The sequence below is a fragment of the Ischnura elegans genome, chromosome 13 (assembly GCF_921293095.1).
Source record: "Ischnura elegans chromosome 13, ioIscEleg1.1, whole genome shotgun sequence".
Classification (NCBI taxonomy): domain Eukaryota; kingdom Metazoa; phylum Arthropoda; class Insecta; order Odonata; family Coenagrionidae; genus Ischnura; species Ischnura elegans.
The window spans coordinates 302541-321013 of record NC_060258.1 but is presented as its reverse complement, the minus strand read 5'-3'; the positions used below and the strand labels follow the sequence as shown (position 1 = coordinate 321013).

Genomic DNA, 18473 nt, shown 5'->3' with positions numbered 1-18473 from the left:
CGGTGGCGCAGCCGGGAGGAAATATTTGGACGTGTCTTTTTAATTTGTTTTATACTTAATTGCTTCTTTTCTTTATTTCCATTTATTTCTTGTAAAATAAACAGTCTCGTGATCGAAAATCACTGGCCTCTCCGCAGTTTTAGCATTTCTTTGAATCTTGTCGGTGAAAATCTTTCCTCTTGTGGCCCCGCACAAATATAGCATCTCTGTGTTCTGGTATAATATCTGGCGCTATGTACGAATGAATTTCATCTTCCGAATGAAAGATCCGAACTGTTACTGTCCGAATGAATGATCTAAGCATGCTCCGCTACAGCCGACTTCTCCGTGTCTTGATGTAATATCGCCTATTTGAGTTCTTTAATACGGGAAGTCACGGAGCACCCTGTCTGCCCAACGTAAGATATCCCGCATGAGCACGGGATTCTAATTCTATAAACGCCTTCCACGTTGAGAGGATGGAGTCGGTGCTTAGCAGAAGGAAACAAGTCGCTCATCTTCTTTAATGCTCTGTGCCGGTCACGATGCCTGCTTTCCTCAGCACGCGAAAAATTCTCTCCGACGTTCCCACGACGCATGGGATGGTGGCATAGGCCACTGGTTTGTTGTTATTTCTTCTCTCCGCGCAGTCTTGTGGTGGGCGTTTTTTCGGAATTCTTGCGCGGCGATGGATGAAGGCTTCCGAATATCCATTCTGTCAGAAGGTTTCTTTCGCCGCGATCCTCTTCTTTCTCCCGAGCGCAATTGTCAGAAACCACTCTGGCCCTATGAAGGAGTGTTTCCATGACCGATGTTATCTGTTGCGGATGATGGTGGGAGTGCGCGTGGAGGTTACGGTCCGTGTGTGTTGCTTTTCTGCAGACAGCGTGTCTCAGAGATCCATTCATGCCTCTATGCACCAGTACGTCTAAAAAAGGCAGTTCTTTATTCATCTCCATCTCCATGGTGAATTGGATGCATAGGTGGATGCTGCTGAGATGACCGGCGAATTCTTTTAGCGTCTCTTTTCCATGTGGCCATATGAGGAATGTATTTACGAGTGAACGAATCCGAATCTGATCCGAAAAAAGTCCTGGATTCGTCCATCCCTAGTTTTTATGTTTCTGGGGGTCCGGACCCCCCGGGCTTCCCCTCTTGCTACGCCACTGGTCAGTGGTTTATTCGAAGATTTTTCCTATTTCCAATTCCTAACCCAAGCGTAACAGTTTAGGTCCTGAGCATGTAAAGGTGTCTTTAAAAACCATTTTAAAGCCTACATAAATGATTTTAATTTCATAAAAATATAAAAATGTGTGTGAAAATCTAAAAAGCATTCCTATGATTGTATGTACCCAGAATAAACTTGAATAATTACTGCGTTTAATAGCAGGAATTTGAAAATGCATTTGGATCCGAAAATATCCGATCCAAAAGATCCGGCTCCGAAATTCAAGGATCCGATCCGGCTCCGAAATTCAAGGATCCGATCCGAATCTGGATCCAAAAAAATATGTATGTAATAAATATCAGCGACTCCGCAGTGCATCCAAGTATCCAAGAAGTACAAGGAATAAATCAATTTGCTTACACGGTCTGCTGGCAATAGACGAAGCACAAACGCTCAACCCCGCAGCTTGGAGAGTCGTAGGTAAGCGTTGATGCTTCGGCCACTGCCAGCTGAGCAGATTCGCCTTGTTGACCTCGTAGATGAGCGGATTTGATTCTGTGGGCGATTGTTGACCGCTTGTGCAGTGGGGGTATCGTAGTGTTTCTTCAAACACATAAACATCCATTTTTAAATATTGCGCTCTATCTGATTCCTTAATTTTCAGGTCTACCACTATATAAATATTACAGCTAAGCGACAAACATAAAAGATGCAGCTAGCAAAGAGCTTACAGAATTGATTTGATTTCTTTACATTTTACAGGAGTGACCATGGATATATTTTACGTCTGCAAAGGGAGGTCTCCAATCACACATGGAGATTCAATCATCTTGATGAATACAAAAAAAGGTAGGATTTTCAACAGTAATTGATAAATTATTGAAATAAGTTTTAGCAATGAAAAAATGTAATGCGTAAAATAATCGTCATTTGGCTAACTCCCATGGAGGCTGCAATTCCTTGTGACAGTATTTCTATGACATGTTGATTTCTGGGCAATTCCATTTGTGATGGGATTACCTTTGGAGTAGACTATGCAATAGAATATTTCGATAAAATTGTAGAACACTGAAAAATTTGCAAAATTTCTGACTGTACATGATCAAAAACATTTTTAAAGGTGATATCCATTTAAAGAAACAAAATTATTTAAAGAAATACCTTCTAATAATGCTAAAATTAACATGTGGCGGAACTAATTCAGGTCAACTTCATACGCGGAATAATTTCAAACATCTTGAAAACTCTGTGAAACTGCGTATAGTTTGAAAACTTTTAATAAGGCTCTGAATAATATTTCAAACATTGATTTCGCAAAATTCGATCATTTAGCGGTTTATTTATCAAGATAAAACATTTCCAACCTAAATTTGAATTTGAGAGAAAAAGTTGACATATTCATGGATATGCCCTTCTACGATATAGTGGAGATGGAAACATTCATTCAAATAAATCATTCTTGCGTAATTATGTTATATTTTTATATAAATCATCATAAAAAAAATATAGAAATTGAATGCATTTTTGTTGTCCGTGGCTTTGAAAGGTGGTCCTTCCTTTTCCATTGTGATTCCAAGTAACTGGGTCATTCTCCCATAGTCGTACAAAATTATGTCCATGGACTGCCGTTAAAAAGAACGAAATCGTTAAATTAAAATATAACTGGTACATTATTTTATGTACCCTTTTACTCGTTTTAGTGACAAATTAGTAAAGAGAAAATTATATTTCCCAATATTAATGCCCACAGACTATTTATGATTCATCATGTCAGTGGACAGTCCCACAGATATTCGAAGAGGTTTTTATTGTATTGAAAACCTAAACTAAATAATTTATTATAAAATCTATGGTTAAACAAATTAATATTATATGAATTTCAAAAATAGTATTTATGGGCTGCTTTGTTTTCATAATATTTATTATAAAATAAAAAGCATTTGCCCTGTTCAAAAAAGCAATGTCCGTGAAGACGCAGGAAAAAGGGGGAATTATCCATAGGGAATGGTGGCAGCCCTGACATAACCATTATGTAGAGAAGGAGATAGCCAGCTATATTGGGTTATTTGAGTTTATGCTTTGCTTAGTGAATGTTCTAAAGATGGAAGGAAAATTTTTGTTCAATTATTTTAAAGAGACAAGAGCACCAGGCATGTCCGTGGACAGTTAAAAATTACTATAAGTAGAGTGTTTCACTAATTACAATTGAGATGTCTTTTACAGCCATAAGATTCAAGTTCACTGTGGTAAGGACAGCGTCCTAACTTATTGTTAGTCCCAACTATAACTTAATTTATTATCTTCAGCGCGTGGATCGATAGGCGTCGGTGCATTTGGTTTTTAATTCCCTTTAGAATTGTATCATAAACACGTGTTACCATAGTTACCATACACTATACCACTGCGTTTTAAAATAATGTTTAATGTTTTGACGCTAGAAGACTGGTGTGTTTCCGTGCATGAATTAAGAAAAGACGTAGAAAAACTTCTTGTATCTCAGTGAAGGAGTTGACATAGTGGTAAAGCAGAGGATTTTCTGCTAAATCTTTACGAATGTTGTGATTCGAACCTGTCCGAGGGAATATATTGTCAATGGCACAAAATGGCGATAAGATATTTTTTTCCCCAAAGGAATGCATAAACTCCACTGCTGTTGTTATAAAATTTGTATAGTGAACATTAATTTTGTTTTCTATGTAAATCGTTACTTATTCATCTCGAAATCTCATTTCACGGAGAGAAGGGAAAAAATTTGTTGCAGGTATTCTTATGCATCAAGCCCTCTTTCGTATCACCCGAAAGCTCTGCAACAAGTACGACTTTCTCCCGCCATGCTTGTCGCTATAAACGATGGGAATTATAGAAGTCACTCCTTTTGCCGTTTTTTTACTTGTTTATTGTGCAGCTCAACATCAATTCAGTTATTTTTGTTCGTAAATTGACTTTTTCTTTGTGTTATCTTAAGTGAAGAAAGTCACAAAAACTCTTCTTACCTCAGTTTTCTGTGCAATAAATCGAAACTGTCATTATAGACTCCGAAATTCTATGAATATTGAGGCTCGTCGCGATATGGAGCATTTGGAATATACGACCGACAGCTGAGGTCATTGGCAACATGAGGGTAGGGTGGAGAAAAACACGGTATCGGCATTAGCCTGCTCTTAACGAAAGGCGCCAAGGGGACCACGGCTTAACCTCCCATCCGACGGACAGAGTGTTGCGCTTGAAATGTCCTCATTACCACATTCAAGTAGAGATCGGGTAGTCTCTGAAAATTCATCACCACCACTAGCATTTAACCCGAGCGCAAAGGGTGGGTAGCCAACACTATAGCCACTACGTGAACACAATCCCCATTCGCCACAGTTATGTTTGTACTATCGTTTTCAGTGGTATGTGAACATCTGGAAGATTGCCACGTAAGGGACATGCATCCATTACCCTCACGGCACCAAGAGCCGACGCGGACGGTCGTGGACGCGACTGAGCAATCATAGGTGGAGCCTCCACCAGGAACTCTAGACTTAGAACTCGATGACCATAGCCCAATCGGAAGTAAAATAGCAAATGGAATGTACTGATAAAACTCACGTCCATGCACACGTTAAGCCTTCGATGTGTTTTCTTTCGGGCTACGTGGCAAGCTGTTTCCAGTCTTTGGATTCATATTTGAACACACCGTTTATGTCTCACCAATACGTTGCTCCGTAGTCGAGAGACTATGCGTGGTGGTTGCGATAAATATTTGGGAGGTTGATTCCAAAGTAATAACACAATTTTCATTTTTAAAATCAAAATAATTCTATCAACAGAAATGTAAGCAAAGAATTTACTTTATCTTCATAAAGATGTTTACCAGCATTTCATGACCAACTCCCGTATGTAGTTGAGCGTTTAATTCACACGCACGTAAATGTTATTAGTGTTTATATTAAGATGCTTAACTAATGAAAAATTTCATTCACTCTATAATCTGATTCATTTCTTAACTGCACTTGACTCTCATTTATAGGCTAGAGCTAAACATTGGTCTCCCTTCAGTATCCTTGTTGAAGTGTGTGCCGAACAACGTTGACATTGTAGCTGGCAAGTCATGAATACCACCAATGTAACTCGCCTAGATTTGCATAGTGTGATCTTGGCAAAGGGCAAGAAATCATTCGTACTGGAGATTTTACAAAATAAAATTGTTTCGGAAGGGGACAAGAAATTAAATACGTTGCTTATGGCCTTCATTCAAAAACTCTATTTCAATCAATATTTTTGGAATCTGGATGAGTGGTTTTAAAGAAATAGTAGATTTATGACAATTTTAGAATTCAGTGGGTATTCTTAGTTATTAGTTTGAATGTCATTATTGCGTGATTAAGTGAACCATTATAAACTGGAAATCCCAATAAAGTGCCAAGCATAATCCTTTTACAGGAATTTTTTTAACCTAATTACCCACTTCTCAGCAGTTTTGAGAGCTGTACCGATTGGAATTCGAGTAAATGATACGGTTTTCTCAGCTAAATGCCGAAAAAACAGCTAAACTGTACGAAAAATCCACAGAGAAAAAATCATTCGCCTTGACCGGGATTGATTTTTTCTCTGTGGATTTTTCGCACGATTGTGCATTGCGGGTGACTCCCGTATAAGTTATCACCGCGGCTAGTCCCGGTATACTTAAAACTAGCTAAACTGTATGTAAAACTTTATCCACAGTATCACATGCCACATAAAAATCACAAGGTTTAAATACATGAAGCGGAAAGTTTGAAAAACGCCATACTTTTTACGTCGGAAACTCACCCCAAGGATAGAAGGTGCCGTGAAAAACACTCCAGAGAAGGGTCTAGGATTGCCAAAAACCATGGCACTTTCCATGTGCTTCTGGTAACATTAAATCCCTTTATTTCTTGTTCTGTGGTGGTTCCCCGTAAAGTAAAATTATGCCACAGGAGGTGAAAAATCTTCTAATTAACAGTGAAAATATTTTTCAATATGAGAAATCTTCATCCTCTGACTCAGAATCGGATTTAAATTGGCACGCCTTTATATTTGAGGGAGTAGAAACAAAAAAAATTGTTAATCGTATTGTTTTCTTTATTATTACTCTTCAATGGAGAATAATTGCTTCATATAAAACGAGAAACGTCTAGTTGAATGTTCGGATACAAAACTCAATAGCTCTACTCCAGTACGTGCACACACCATTCAGTTACTTCATTGATCCTCAGATTAAATAGGAAGTAATACTGGAACATCCCCCAATATTTTTTGTTGCATGTGAAGCAATTTATTTAGAGACTCTGCCAGGATCATAGAAAATTTATTTATTTGAACGCGAGAAAAAAGATTTTTACAGAATTTATTATTTAATTGCAATATTTTTTATAATTTCAAAAGTTAGATAAAACCTTGCACACTATGGATTTCTTATATTCAGAACCACAATTTGTAATGCAAGGATCTATAGTCTTTTGATATTTAAAGCAGCAATTGAAATGTGACTGATGAATGGAAACCATGTCCAATGCCTCTTATCGTGCCTTCCTTGTGAAACGTTGCCGTTCCTTCTTCAGCATGAGATGGTGATCCTCACAATGAAATTGTTTTAAGTGCTCGTTACTGTATAAGAACTTATATGATACATAACTCACTGAATAGCAAGCAAGTTAATGTAACCAATTCACATTTTTAACAATATGCAGTCTGCCTCTCAGAATCAGGCCTTCCTTATGCAAACTGGACATTTTCCATAAATTAATTGTCTACTCTGAATACCTATGCACGCTAGGATGAAGACGAAGAAGAATTTCCTACTCTTAACTCCAAAAATTTCCGTCGACCCTCTCAGGCAGTCACCACATTGGCTTTTTGCAACTGCTTAGAGCTGCGGAATACATACGGTCAAACAGGACTCCATTGCGGTTCAGGGAATGTGATATATATAGCAGAGAAGTGGTTCCCGTACGGTTATTACCGTGGCCGACAAAATCGCGCTCGTAACATTTCCGGGCATATACCGCAAAGTGCTCATTTTTCATTCATTTCGTAATATCATTGTACGAGTTTTTATTGTTTCATAAGAAAATAAATCAGTGATATGACATTGTTTCAATTCATTTGTTTTATTCATACTCCTGCTTTAGTCATCAGGAGACTTATTAAAAGATTATTGTAAAGGACTTTGTGGTTCCGTGTATAAGAATTATTCATTTTCTTTCCAGAAGTATAATATTCTATCGGTGATAAAATGGAACGCTGCTTCTACCAATTAGTGGTAATACAATAAAAAATACGGTTATTGTAGAGGTATTTCCATGAAGTAGTGGGTTTTGTGTATCGATTGAATGATAACTTGTTTTCGTAAAAAACGTCCAGGAGTAAATATTAAATAACACTTCTGTGTTTTTACACTTACTCACTGTATACCGCTGTGTTTTTTCAGTATATTTTGTAGTCGAATCAAATTTTCAATAAAGTTTGTTAAATTTTTAAATTATGACACCCTGGATCCGTGACTGACCTCTGATTCCGATCTCACTATACTTTGATGTCCCCCTATCCCATTTCCCCACTCAGTACTCCACTTTATTCCCCTCGAGTCCGGTTTCCGGTAGGTCGTGGCCGGCTGTGCACTTCGTACGAGTGGGTTTGGAATGGCTAATGTTCACACTGTGCAGTTAACGGCGAAGTCGAGTGCAGTTGAGAAAGAAAATCTGGAAAAAATATAGAATACATTAGATTGCAGTGTAAATGAAATTCCCTAATTGTTATGCAGCTAAATATAAACGCTAACAGCATTTATGTTCGTGAGAATTAAACGCTCAGCCACTTACGGGAGTTGGTCACAAAATGCAGTTAAATGTCTAAATGAAGGTAAAGTAAATTCTTTACTTACATTTTTACTTGCATAGAACTGACCGCAAAAGAGGAAAAATCTGTAAAAATTCTGACGGATAGTTTTAATTTGCTCATACTAGTTGTTGCTACAGGTTTTGGCGTAAAAATAAAAGTATTCAAAATCTTCTGGCCTGTGGGATTTACATTTGGGGTGAATGCTCTTCATAGCAGAAAAACTGTGATAAAATTAATTTTTTACAAGGCAAACAATAACATTAATTTTGGTAAATTTTTGTACTTTTGCGTGTTCGAGCACCTGTGGTGAGTTGACGATTCATCAAGAGAGTCATGTGCTTTGGTAAGCCGCTTTGGGAATATTTCCCGGAGGGTAGACTTTGAGCTGTAGGCAAACGATAATTCTAATTTCGATAAAATGATACTACTTTTGTATGTACTTTTTAGCTATGAAGCACTAGGGGAACTTTTCAAGGAGCTGGTGGAGCTGAACGATATCGTCCTGTCATCCTCAATCGAGCAGATGGTCGTCCTGTGGCCCAGTTTGGAGTACTACACTCAGGGAAGGGGTTCAAACCCAGTCCTCTTGAGTGGAGGGAACAGCGACGTTGGCTTCCAGACATTGACCTACGTCTATAAATCCCCAAGTCTTTGGAAGTCTTGGAGTATCAAGGTATGAGATAAAAGTGAAACTATGTTGAAAGAATTCCATACCAGTCACGGAAGTCAAGGCAATGCCTAAGAAATTGGTTAATGATCGTGTGGAACATACAAAGGTGCATCAAAGGTATGAGTAAAAAGGTGTACGCCAGGTATTTTTTTTATTTCACTGGCTGCCTTTTACTTCTCATGGGAGATTTCTCATTCCCTTTGAGAAATATGAACATCTCCTTCCAATGGATTGCAATTCAAATGAACAGCAAAAAGCATTGGCTTCAAGCAGACTGTGCAATCTTCTGCGGAGGTAGAATAAAATATTATATGAGGTTAATCACATTTGACGGGGCAGAATGCAAAGTTGGTGTGACCCAAATTTACTTTGATATTGTAACCAATCACATTTTTGTCCATTGTGAATGTAGTAGTATTGAAAATATAAAAACCTTTATTTTTCCTTTTTCTGATCCGTCACCTACTTCTTGAGCTATTGGTGATGATTAATGCCTCAACCATTTTGCTGGTGAGTAAAACACGTCAAAAACTCAATCCGAGTGGCTATTCATTTATCAACCACACGCAGAACTTAAAAATGGCTTCCCATGTTTCATTACTCTTGGCGGTAATGAGAGCAATTCCTTACCAGGGTGAAAGCTTCTCCGTGAACTAGTATTTAAACTTAATGTCGTTACCCATTCATAAAAACTGTCCACAAACATTCACACTGTCTAATTTTTAACACAGGAAAGATTTTTGGAATGGGAAAAATTTGTTCATAAATCCCCATATTTTCCTTGCATTCTTTATCAATTTTGGTACTTCTGCGGAACTTCGATGAATAGTTGTTTGAGTGGACGGACAAAACAACGATGTACTCGGGAAAGTTTGACAGGGTTGACAAGTAATTTTGGTATTCTTAATGGATTCACTCAAGGAGTTAGTCATTTATAGTAGCAGTTACTGTAAAAATTTAGTCGTACACTTGGCGAGATTAATTTTTCTTTCAAATTTTTTACAGGATAGGCCTTCTTGCTAAAACAATGTTTGCATACCTTCTTGTCATTTACACTGCTAAACTGGATGGCGAAAATGACACTCTGACGAAAAATGGCACTCAAACACGAAAATGAACAAATGATTATTTCCAACATTCAATATTCTCCTTGCGTCATAGTTAACCAAAGCACTACGAATCTTTTTAGTGGTGAATCCATTTTATCGTATTAACATTTCTCCATGTATTTCAGAAACGTATTTGCGCAAGCGAGCGTGTGGCTGATCTTGGGTTACTCAGGCAATCTCCATTCTCTTCTTCTACCTCTTTTAGTTCCATATCTCCATTCCTCTTGACCTTGACTGACTGGGGCATAAACACCCCTGAGAACAACAAAATGTCTCGTTCTTTGGGCAAAATTCAACTCTATGCTCAGCGTTTAACAATATCCCTAAGTATGATTTTCTCCGAGCACGAATATTACAAAAGAGGATCCTTGAGACCGCCTCTTAATTTGTTAACCCATTTCATTTGTTGTCTCTTCTACCTCTTAATAATTTGTCTCTTAATTTGTTCTTAACCCACCGTGCTTTTAAATGAGTTTATAAAAGTCACCATTAGTGTCGCTGATGGAGAAATTGATCCGAGTTTCTCGGGAAAATAGGGCATAATTAGAGGTGTTAACCGACTTTTATGTATATAATGATGTGATCTATCAAATTCATAATTTTTCAATGCAATCGCTCGCAATCATAAACATTATAATGCCAATTATTATAAAAAAGTGGATCGTATTGCACTCATAGCCGTGCCGAAGAGGTATTTTGAAAACCGATTAAAATACGACTGAAGTGGCAAAAGAAATCAGCCTTGGATGGGATGAAATTGTGCCTCCTCTATGCTGTCCCCTTGTATCTGAGAAAATTTTCTTCTTCTTCCGTTGTTTTCAGTGAATATTTATGACATCTCACTTACATCATCGGACGGTCCGTAGTCAAAAGACAAATAAAAACTGATAGAAATGAAACCTGACTTCACTAAACCCTCACTGAAAACACTCCTTAGTTTGAAGTCAATCCACGTTGGAAAGCATAAAACTACTTGCATGAGGCGAAGTTTGGAACAGACGCTATTGCGTACACGGAGCCGACTGCCAATGGTGAAGTGAAAATTTTTTAATCCTAATGAGAACGCAACTTACCAACTCATTTCTAACTATAGTTGCACTTGATAAGCAGATGGGTTTGAATGTCATTTGGGAGTAAAAAAATATCCTGAGAAGATAAGCCTTCATTTATGACTCTGATTTTTTATACATAGCTTAACTTCTAAATTGTAATGATATTGTTTTCAGAAAATAGTTACCGGATCAACTGCTAAGAAGGTCGACTGCAATACAATATAGTTTCGTTTGAATGCTACGTCTCTTTTGCATTTAGCTTGTCACATATAGTAAATAATAGCTTTTATTTTTGTCCAAAGATGGATCCCAGAGAATAATATATTGCAGGGATGTGCGAGTACTCTAAAGTTCGAGTCGAGTCGAGTAGCATTACGATTGTGGAGTAGTTTCGGTAACTTTGCTATCGACGCCAGTAAGTTCATAAAACTGCCAACAGGAGGCGCTATCACGAAATGCATGCATTAGTATCGTTTTTATGTTCGATAAGTCGTTCTAATGTCTTGGCCTGGGAGTTTCCACTGGCTGTATACTACGCTACGCTACGCTATCTCGGGTAACTGCTAGTACAGTCATTCTTGCGTAGCAGACAACCACTGTTTGAGTGGACATGGGCACCAAGAGCGGCCGCCGAACATCTTCCGACCCGGCAAAAAATTTTCGAGTGACCATAGCATTGCTTACACTTTCCTTATGCAATGCTTTTATGCCTTATTCTCTTTACTCAAGCGCCGAGAGAATGCGTAAAAATTGTTAAGATTTCTGTGAAAAAATGTTACTTTTAGGGTTTAGCGGACAGTGCCGGTTTTTTTCGGCGTTCGAGGTCATAAGTAGTGCCACTATTTCGCATATTTAAGTGCTACGTACGTCCGGTGTTACTTTTCGTTTATTCCTTTATTGCGTTTAGTTTCTTTCTTGAACGTACAAAAAAAATTGCCAAGGTCAATTAAGGAAAGTGGGAAATAAAGAAATTTTTTGTCTACAAAGCTAAAGCTTAGTTCTATTTCTTTCGCTTCATCCAATAATATTCCATTAATACTCATGATCCATAAAAAGTGTTAATATGATCTTCAATAAAAATTAACAAGGTTAACAAATGCGGAAATTTTGGCAAGAAAGCACTTGTCCAGCCAAAAAAGAATAAAGTGAAAGATTATTTTCTACAGGCAGTGATACTGTAATATGGAGACGTCAAAAACTCTTGCCTGAAAATATAGAACAATTCGTATTTCTGAACAAGAATTTAGAAGGATCAAATATTACATGATTCAGTCACAATTATAATCATTATTACAATTGTGCAATTGCAATTACTCGGGGCTATCACAACTAGTTAGGAATGTATTAGTTAAATTGTCTTCATATTACCAGAGGTTAATTCATTTAAATAGCTTATATAACTCTTTATGACACATTAATTTTCAATCGTATCCTATTTCTGACACAATTACAATCAAGGTTCTTCTCTATATAGTTCATTTTCACATCCTCCTGAGCATTCAGAATTGAAACTTTACAAGGGGATGGGAAATGTTGGAGCACGCACTGTTGTGGTGCATGGTCGAGAAATTAGCATACTCGACTTGACTCGATAATCGCGAGTAGTTCTCAACTCGACTCAATACTCGACTCGAGATCAAAAAGTACAACTCGCACATCCCAAATATATCGGGACCCTGATTCATTCTCTTCTGCAAGCAATCATTTTAAGAAAATTATACTTCAGGGAACGATAGATGCGAGAAAGAATTACATTGTCTGTATGGAAATTTATTTGCGACCAGGAATGGTGAATGACAAATGTGGAAAAACGATCAATGTGGGAACGATAGATCAAAGTCGCTCGCTAGACATTTAAGTGTCTTAGCTTTTCCTAGCAGGAGAATAATCTATGGATCGTTCTCTTTGGAGAACAAGATTGTGTAGAGGCTAGTGTATTGGTGTCTCACCCAGTGAGACTGGGTTCATTTTTTGCCGGGAAAGTGATTTTTCAGAGACTTCCCGGTCCTTGTATCTTAAGTAAAGGGCATCTTAAATGCACCATCCAGTCCTTAAGATTGGACGTTAGGCCTTGGTACCCTTAGTGCCTTACGCTAACAGCAGTCTGAAGCTCTGTCCACCCTTCCCCTCCTACCAATTCCGAATTGCACAATTGACCTCCGCAGTTGGTTGCCACCTCCAAATAATAAACTATCAGTCTCTTAATTAGATGATCTACCATTTCTCTAGGAATGGTAATTCTGGTTTAGCTATTGGTAGCCATAATTGTTCCATGCGATACTTTGCAAGACGTCAATTGTTGAAAATCGAAAAAGTAGTGTTTCTCAATCCTAGAGTGGCTAAGAGAGCATAACATGCGTAACTTGTGTGTGTAGATATTAGACGTCAACACCTTGTTGAGATAATCCAGTCTGTGATTCGCTATCGAGGGAAATGGCTTAGTGATGAACTGGTTGCATACCTGACCGAAAATCGGGATATTCGGGTTTGTTTCTTAGCTAAGCCAAAAAATTGATTTATGTGATACTAGTAAGCCGCTATCAAAATGGCTTACTCCAATTTTGATTAGTGTAAACATACGAAGTTTATATGTCAGACAAAAGACGAGATTGATTTTTTTCATGGAAAATTTATCCTTTGCCTTGCATTTTCACCCGTGCACGTCACCGTATACAAAATCACTTGTGAAATGCAGTCCCTCATCAAATCCTTTTCAGATTCTAGAGGATCCTCCAAAAAACCCTTATGAGATACCATTTGTGCCACAATGATTTTTTAAATTGAGATTTAAAAAAATAATTTTGTGTCTTCAGTTCGTTCAGAAACTTTATGAAACTTCTTGAAATCAACTAATTTTTAAAAGAGTATTACTGCTTCACTATACTCTCAGTGTATCTCAGATGAAATTGTTTTCTTGTCCCTTCAGTGGCTGCATTTGGCCCTCTCCGAGATGCAGTTGGAGCAGAAGGAATGGGCGGACATCATCAGCAGACGACTCAAGAGAACCCATTATGGTGGTAAATACTTGCAAAACATCACTCATTCCACTTTCTTTACAGTTCATGAATCTTATCAGACCAATCTAAACTCTGGCCGAGCGCAAAAGCAGCCATAATCAAGTAGATTTGATAACAAGGTTACATGACCTCCTAAGACAGCAATTCCATGTGACAATTTTCTCGCTATCACCGACTAAAGAGGCATCTAACGGTTATCGCCACATCAGTGACATTAGTACGATGGGTACTTTTGGAAATTCGATGCTCATTTCCTTAAACGTATTATGCAAACATCATGCTGCAATTTTCCAATCATATAGCAGTCATAGCTGAGAAAGATAGAGAAACTTCCTTGGGTATTTTTAAAAAGTAACATTCATGTCTCATGCAAACCCTCCATTTTCAATTTCTACGACTTTCACAATTTCCAGTCCAAATTTTTTAAACTTCCCTTAATTCATGTCAATGGAAAAGCAGTCGTAAAAAGGGATTTGGTGGAGATATACCGCAATATACTATGAAATACATAAATCTGGATCCTGTGGGGAGGAAGTAAGAATAAGGAAAACGGAAAGGAAGGAAAAAGGAAGTTACTAAAATGGTACAGAACATAACAGATAACATGCACTTATAATAAGGGTTAATATCTTATCATATAAAGGACAAGAACTACGTCTCTATGAAATGGCTGGCAGATAGGATTTGAGAATTGGTTCAAATCAATCGCTTGACTGTTGACTTACAAAAGATGGCGACATTTACCCATACACTTGCGAGTACAATACTCCAGATATAACAAAAACGTTGTGAAATCATTTAATCCCATTTATTAAAAGAGTTTCAAAATCGGCGAAAAAAGTGCTGATACATTATGTAAAATAGTTTTGAATAAACGCTGAACAAGTCTTCACCCGGCATCTAAAACAATTTCCTGCAATCTCAAAAATGTTTTCTTTGGTCCTTAAAACGGTTTTTTAAGCTCCGAAAAACGTAATGATATTGTAATAACGTTTTTATGTGCAGTATTTACTGCAAATAAAACATAACAAATGTTGGTGAAAGGAAGAGGTACGTTTAATCAAAATTAAAGCTATAGACCACACGAAAATGTGAGAGCGGAGATTTCCGTAGTGTGCGATGAAATACGTCTTTTTCGAATACCACCGCGTAGGTTTGTTGTGGCGAAGGCGACAGTTTCGCCGGCACTACTGCCAGCCTCTTCAGGTCGAAGAATAAACTATGCCGCAGCAAATGTTGGACCTGGAGACGCTAGCAGCAGCGCAAGCGAAGCTATCGTCTTCGCCTCAACTGACCGATGTTTAGTAACCACAAATTTAGAATCTCGTAAAAATGCCTTTAGAAGGTCTGCAGTGCACTTTTTTAATATCGGAGGATATCAACCCAATTCTTACATTGGTATAGCAAATTTTTTTCAGAGGAGGAGGAATGTGGATCAAAGCACAGGGTAAAAAGGGCACAAGGTAGATATAGTACACACGGTCGCAAGGCGAAGGAAGGGTGATATCGACATTCACAGCTCCTCGTGGCTGGAAGTCTGAATAATGTTATGTAATTGGGTGATTTACAGCAAGCCATCTATAGCCACCTATTTTAAAACGTAATAAACACCAAAATACGTTTTTCAGAAAGCCGTTGTTTCTCGGATGCAGGACAACCCCTGACAGCTGTTTAATCTTGCTTTCTGAAACCATAAACGTTTTCTGCACAAAACAAAACAACTTTTTCCGAAAACAAACATTTGTACCGGTTATGTGACGTCTGGAATTTTTAACGCTTACATTATGCACAGTAAATACATTAATATTGCTCACAAAACACGCATTAAATGCGCAAGAAAAATGCATTAAAAATGCACATTTAATATTAATTTAAGGTACGAAAAAAATGTGCTTATAAAGAGCTTTTCCAAGTAACATTTCTTGCTTTTTTCATTGTACATTTAAAGCGACTTTGATATGCATTTTTGTCGCTAGTGTTTTGCTGTTACTAAGGTGATTATATGAATTTCCTTTGATTTTTCTCACGTAGGTAGTCATGAAATAAGGATTATATAGTCTGTTTTTCGAAACTTAATCCTTCAATGTAAATTTTTATTGCGCAAATGCGTGATTTTGTAAAGAACATTTATGCCGCTTATAAAAAAATAAGTTATAAAAACGAAAATAATGGGCATTGATAAAGGCCTCGTAAAAACAACACGACCATATACCCCTAACAGACATTAACTTGAATTGTCATGATGCAAAACTAAGTTTTATGTGCATCTTCCTAGGTGATTCCACCGATATGGGTACTGAAGTCATCGGCAGCATTCTAGAGGAAGCTCTGAAGATAACTTCATGCCTATTCCGGCTTAGAACTGACCCAGGAAAGATTTTTCAAGATGATGGTGACGAGATGTGTTCTATGTTTTGCATTGAATACTTAGATGAAAAGAAGTTTAGAAATAAGTATTACTTTGCCATACTTGATAGAAACCAGCTTGTTTCCATAAATAGCTTATTGCTCCATCTGAGGTGGTCGCTGGACAAGTTGATTGAAGACTACATTCGGGCGAGCACGAGTGAAGAAGATGCAGAACATGACCAAGATGTCTGTGCCTGGTACTTTGTCTACGAAGATCGCTACATCTTCGAAGAAGAGGATGCGAAGCCTTATGGAATAAGGCTTCGCACGTAAGTATCCACTACTTAATAGGTCTTGTTTTTTAAGGGAACACCAGTGTAGTTACTATTTCATACTTTCCAACACCTGTTTCTAGGTTTTTGTATTTGCATCTCTTCCCCCCTGAATTCGCTCTTAACCTCAAACTGAAGCTGATAGCGTCCCCAGATTGAATGTATCCTGCAAACTCCCGCCCCGAGCACCCTCTTCTCTCCCTCCCTTACCCTCGCCCGCCATATCTCTTGTTTCTGCATCCCACATACTCATCCAGTCCTTCTGTATACGTTGAGTAAGAAGCAAAAAAGTGTTATAAATCCTCTTATGTTCCTTCATTACATTGATTTCATCATCACCATGTTCCCGAGCGAAATGCACCTCTTCGCAGATGATGTAGATTGTATTCAGAGAAGTTTATGGCCAATGCAATGGATGAGCATAAGAATAGAACCTCGCTGACAAAAATTAGTGGTGCAGTACTTGGAAGTTAGAATGAAATCTTGAAAATATATGGTGAGGTATTTCTGACAGAAAGATATATCTTCAATATGGAGTTGCATCGCTTCCGGGATTAAACGGTCAAATGTCAAATTCGTAAAATACTTACTTCTCCGAATGTTTCCTGGGGTGAATACATACGCGAAGTATGCGGGAAAGCTAACCGTAACCTGGGATTTATAAAAAGAACTATCGGTAAATGCCAAGGTAAGATGAGAGATAGATAAGCTACTCGACTCTATAGACGCCTCACTTGGAATATGCTGCTAGCGAGTGGGACCCTTCTGCAGTATGACTGATGGCTGAAATCAATCGAGTACAGCACAGCGCGGCCAGAGTCGTGATGAATTGTTACGATAAGAAAATTAGAGTTTCCAATACGTTACGTGAGCTAGGGTGTAAATCTACACATAATAGTGGATCGAAGTAAAGACTAAATTAAATTCAATTCCTATATAATAATAGAGAATATAGAATATGTTTGCTGATACGAAATATATCTTACGTTTACCGTCATAATAACGTGGACGTGACTAAAAGGGAATAATAAAAATATATACTGCAAAACTGAGAGATTAAAAGGTAATTATTTCTTCTGACAATTAAGGACAGCAACACAGTCTTAAACTACAGAATTAATGGCGTCACCCGCTAGCACGAGTCATTGAATGTTTTATCTTCCATTTCTCTAAACTTGAATGGATTTCCTATAGGAATTACTAACCATAGGCAAGTTCTGTCTTTGCATAAATATGCTCATATATTTTGCTATTATGCGTAATATTTCTCTGGCCGCTCGGGGTTCATGTGGCCATCCTATTACATTCTGCATTTTGGTGATTGATCATCCTCTGCAAAACACCCTAGCGCTGGCTCACTGGGTATTATCAGATGTAGACCGTATGGAAATCTTTATTATAGTTATAGAGGATAGAGATATGGAGTGCCTTACTCGGTGTGAGACCCGAGAAATCTTCCCTGATCTGAAATCTTACCTGGGGGGAAAACAGTCATTACACGTAAAGTAGTGACTTTGTCTTCCTTTTTTACGCATAGTCTTTAACCCTCCGCTACTCGCGTGGCGTCTGCTGGACGCCAACCAATATGTTTTTGTTTTTCTTCGGCCAAAGTGTGCGTATAATAGTTTCTCCTTCTAGGTACCTTACTCTTTTCGAATTGTCTGCCATTCAGTTAAATCATATCAGATAAATTTATAGCAGGGTGCCAGGCAAGGGTTTTTGAAATGTATTTGAGTCTGTCAGACGCCACGCGACTAGATTCGTTACAATTTAATAAATATTTTATTTTCAATCAATGCTCATTTCTTATATTTTATAATTGTTATTTAATGCTATTATTAATTATGATTATCTTTAATTTGTTGTAAATAAAAATGCAATTTTTTTCTCTTATTTATTTATGTGGTTTAAGCTCGCGTTTTTGTTTACTGCGGGAATATATCAAGGAATT

At 37.7% G+C, this 18473-nt stretch overlaps 2 protein-coding genes across 2 annotated transcripts in view; both read left to right on the top strand.

Moving 5' to 3' along the window:
• The window catches only part of LOC124170359, a 31545-nt gene extending 26301 nt beyond the window's left edge, over positions 1 to 5244 (top strand). The window contains exons 5-6 of the mRNA XM_046549082.1: positions 1910 to 1996; positions 5160 to 5244. Of these exons, the coding sequence (XP_046405038.1) occupies positions 1910 to 1996; positions 5160 to 5244 (172 nt within the window). The remainder of the gene's footprint in view (positions 1 to 1909; positions 1997 to 5159) is intronic.
• Positions 5245 to 7469: 2225 nt separating this feature from the next.
• LOC124170358 lies at positions 7470 to 16681 on the top strand. The gene is made up of 4 exons (XM_046549081.1): positions 7470 to 8666; positions 13751 to 13841; positions 16117 to 16519; positions 16606 to 16681. Exons 1-4 carry the CDS (start codon positions 8412 to 8414, stop codon positions 16679 to 16681), a joined length of 825 nt encoding a protein of 274 aa, XP_046405037.1. The 5' UTR covers positions 7470 to 8411.
• The last annotated feature ends 1792 nt before the right edge of the window (positions 16682 to 18473 follow it).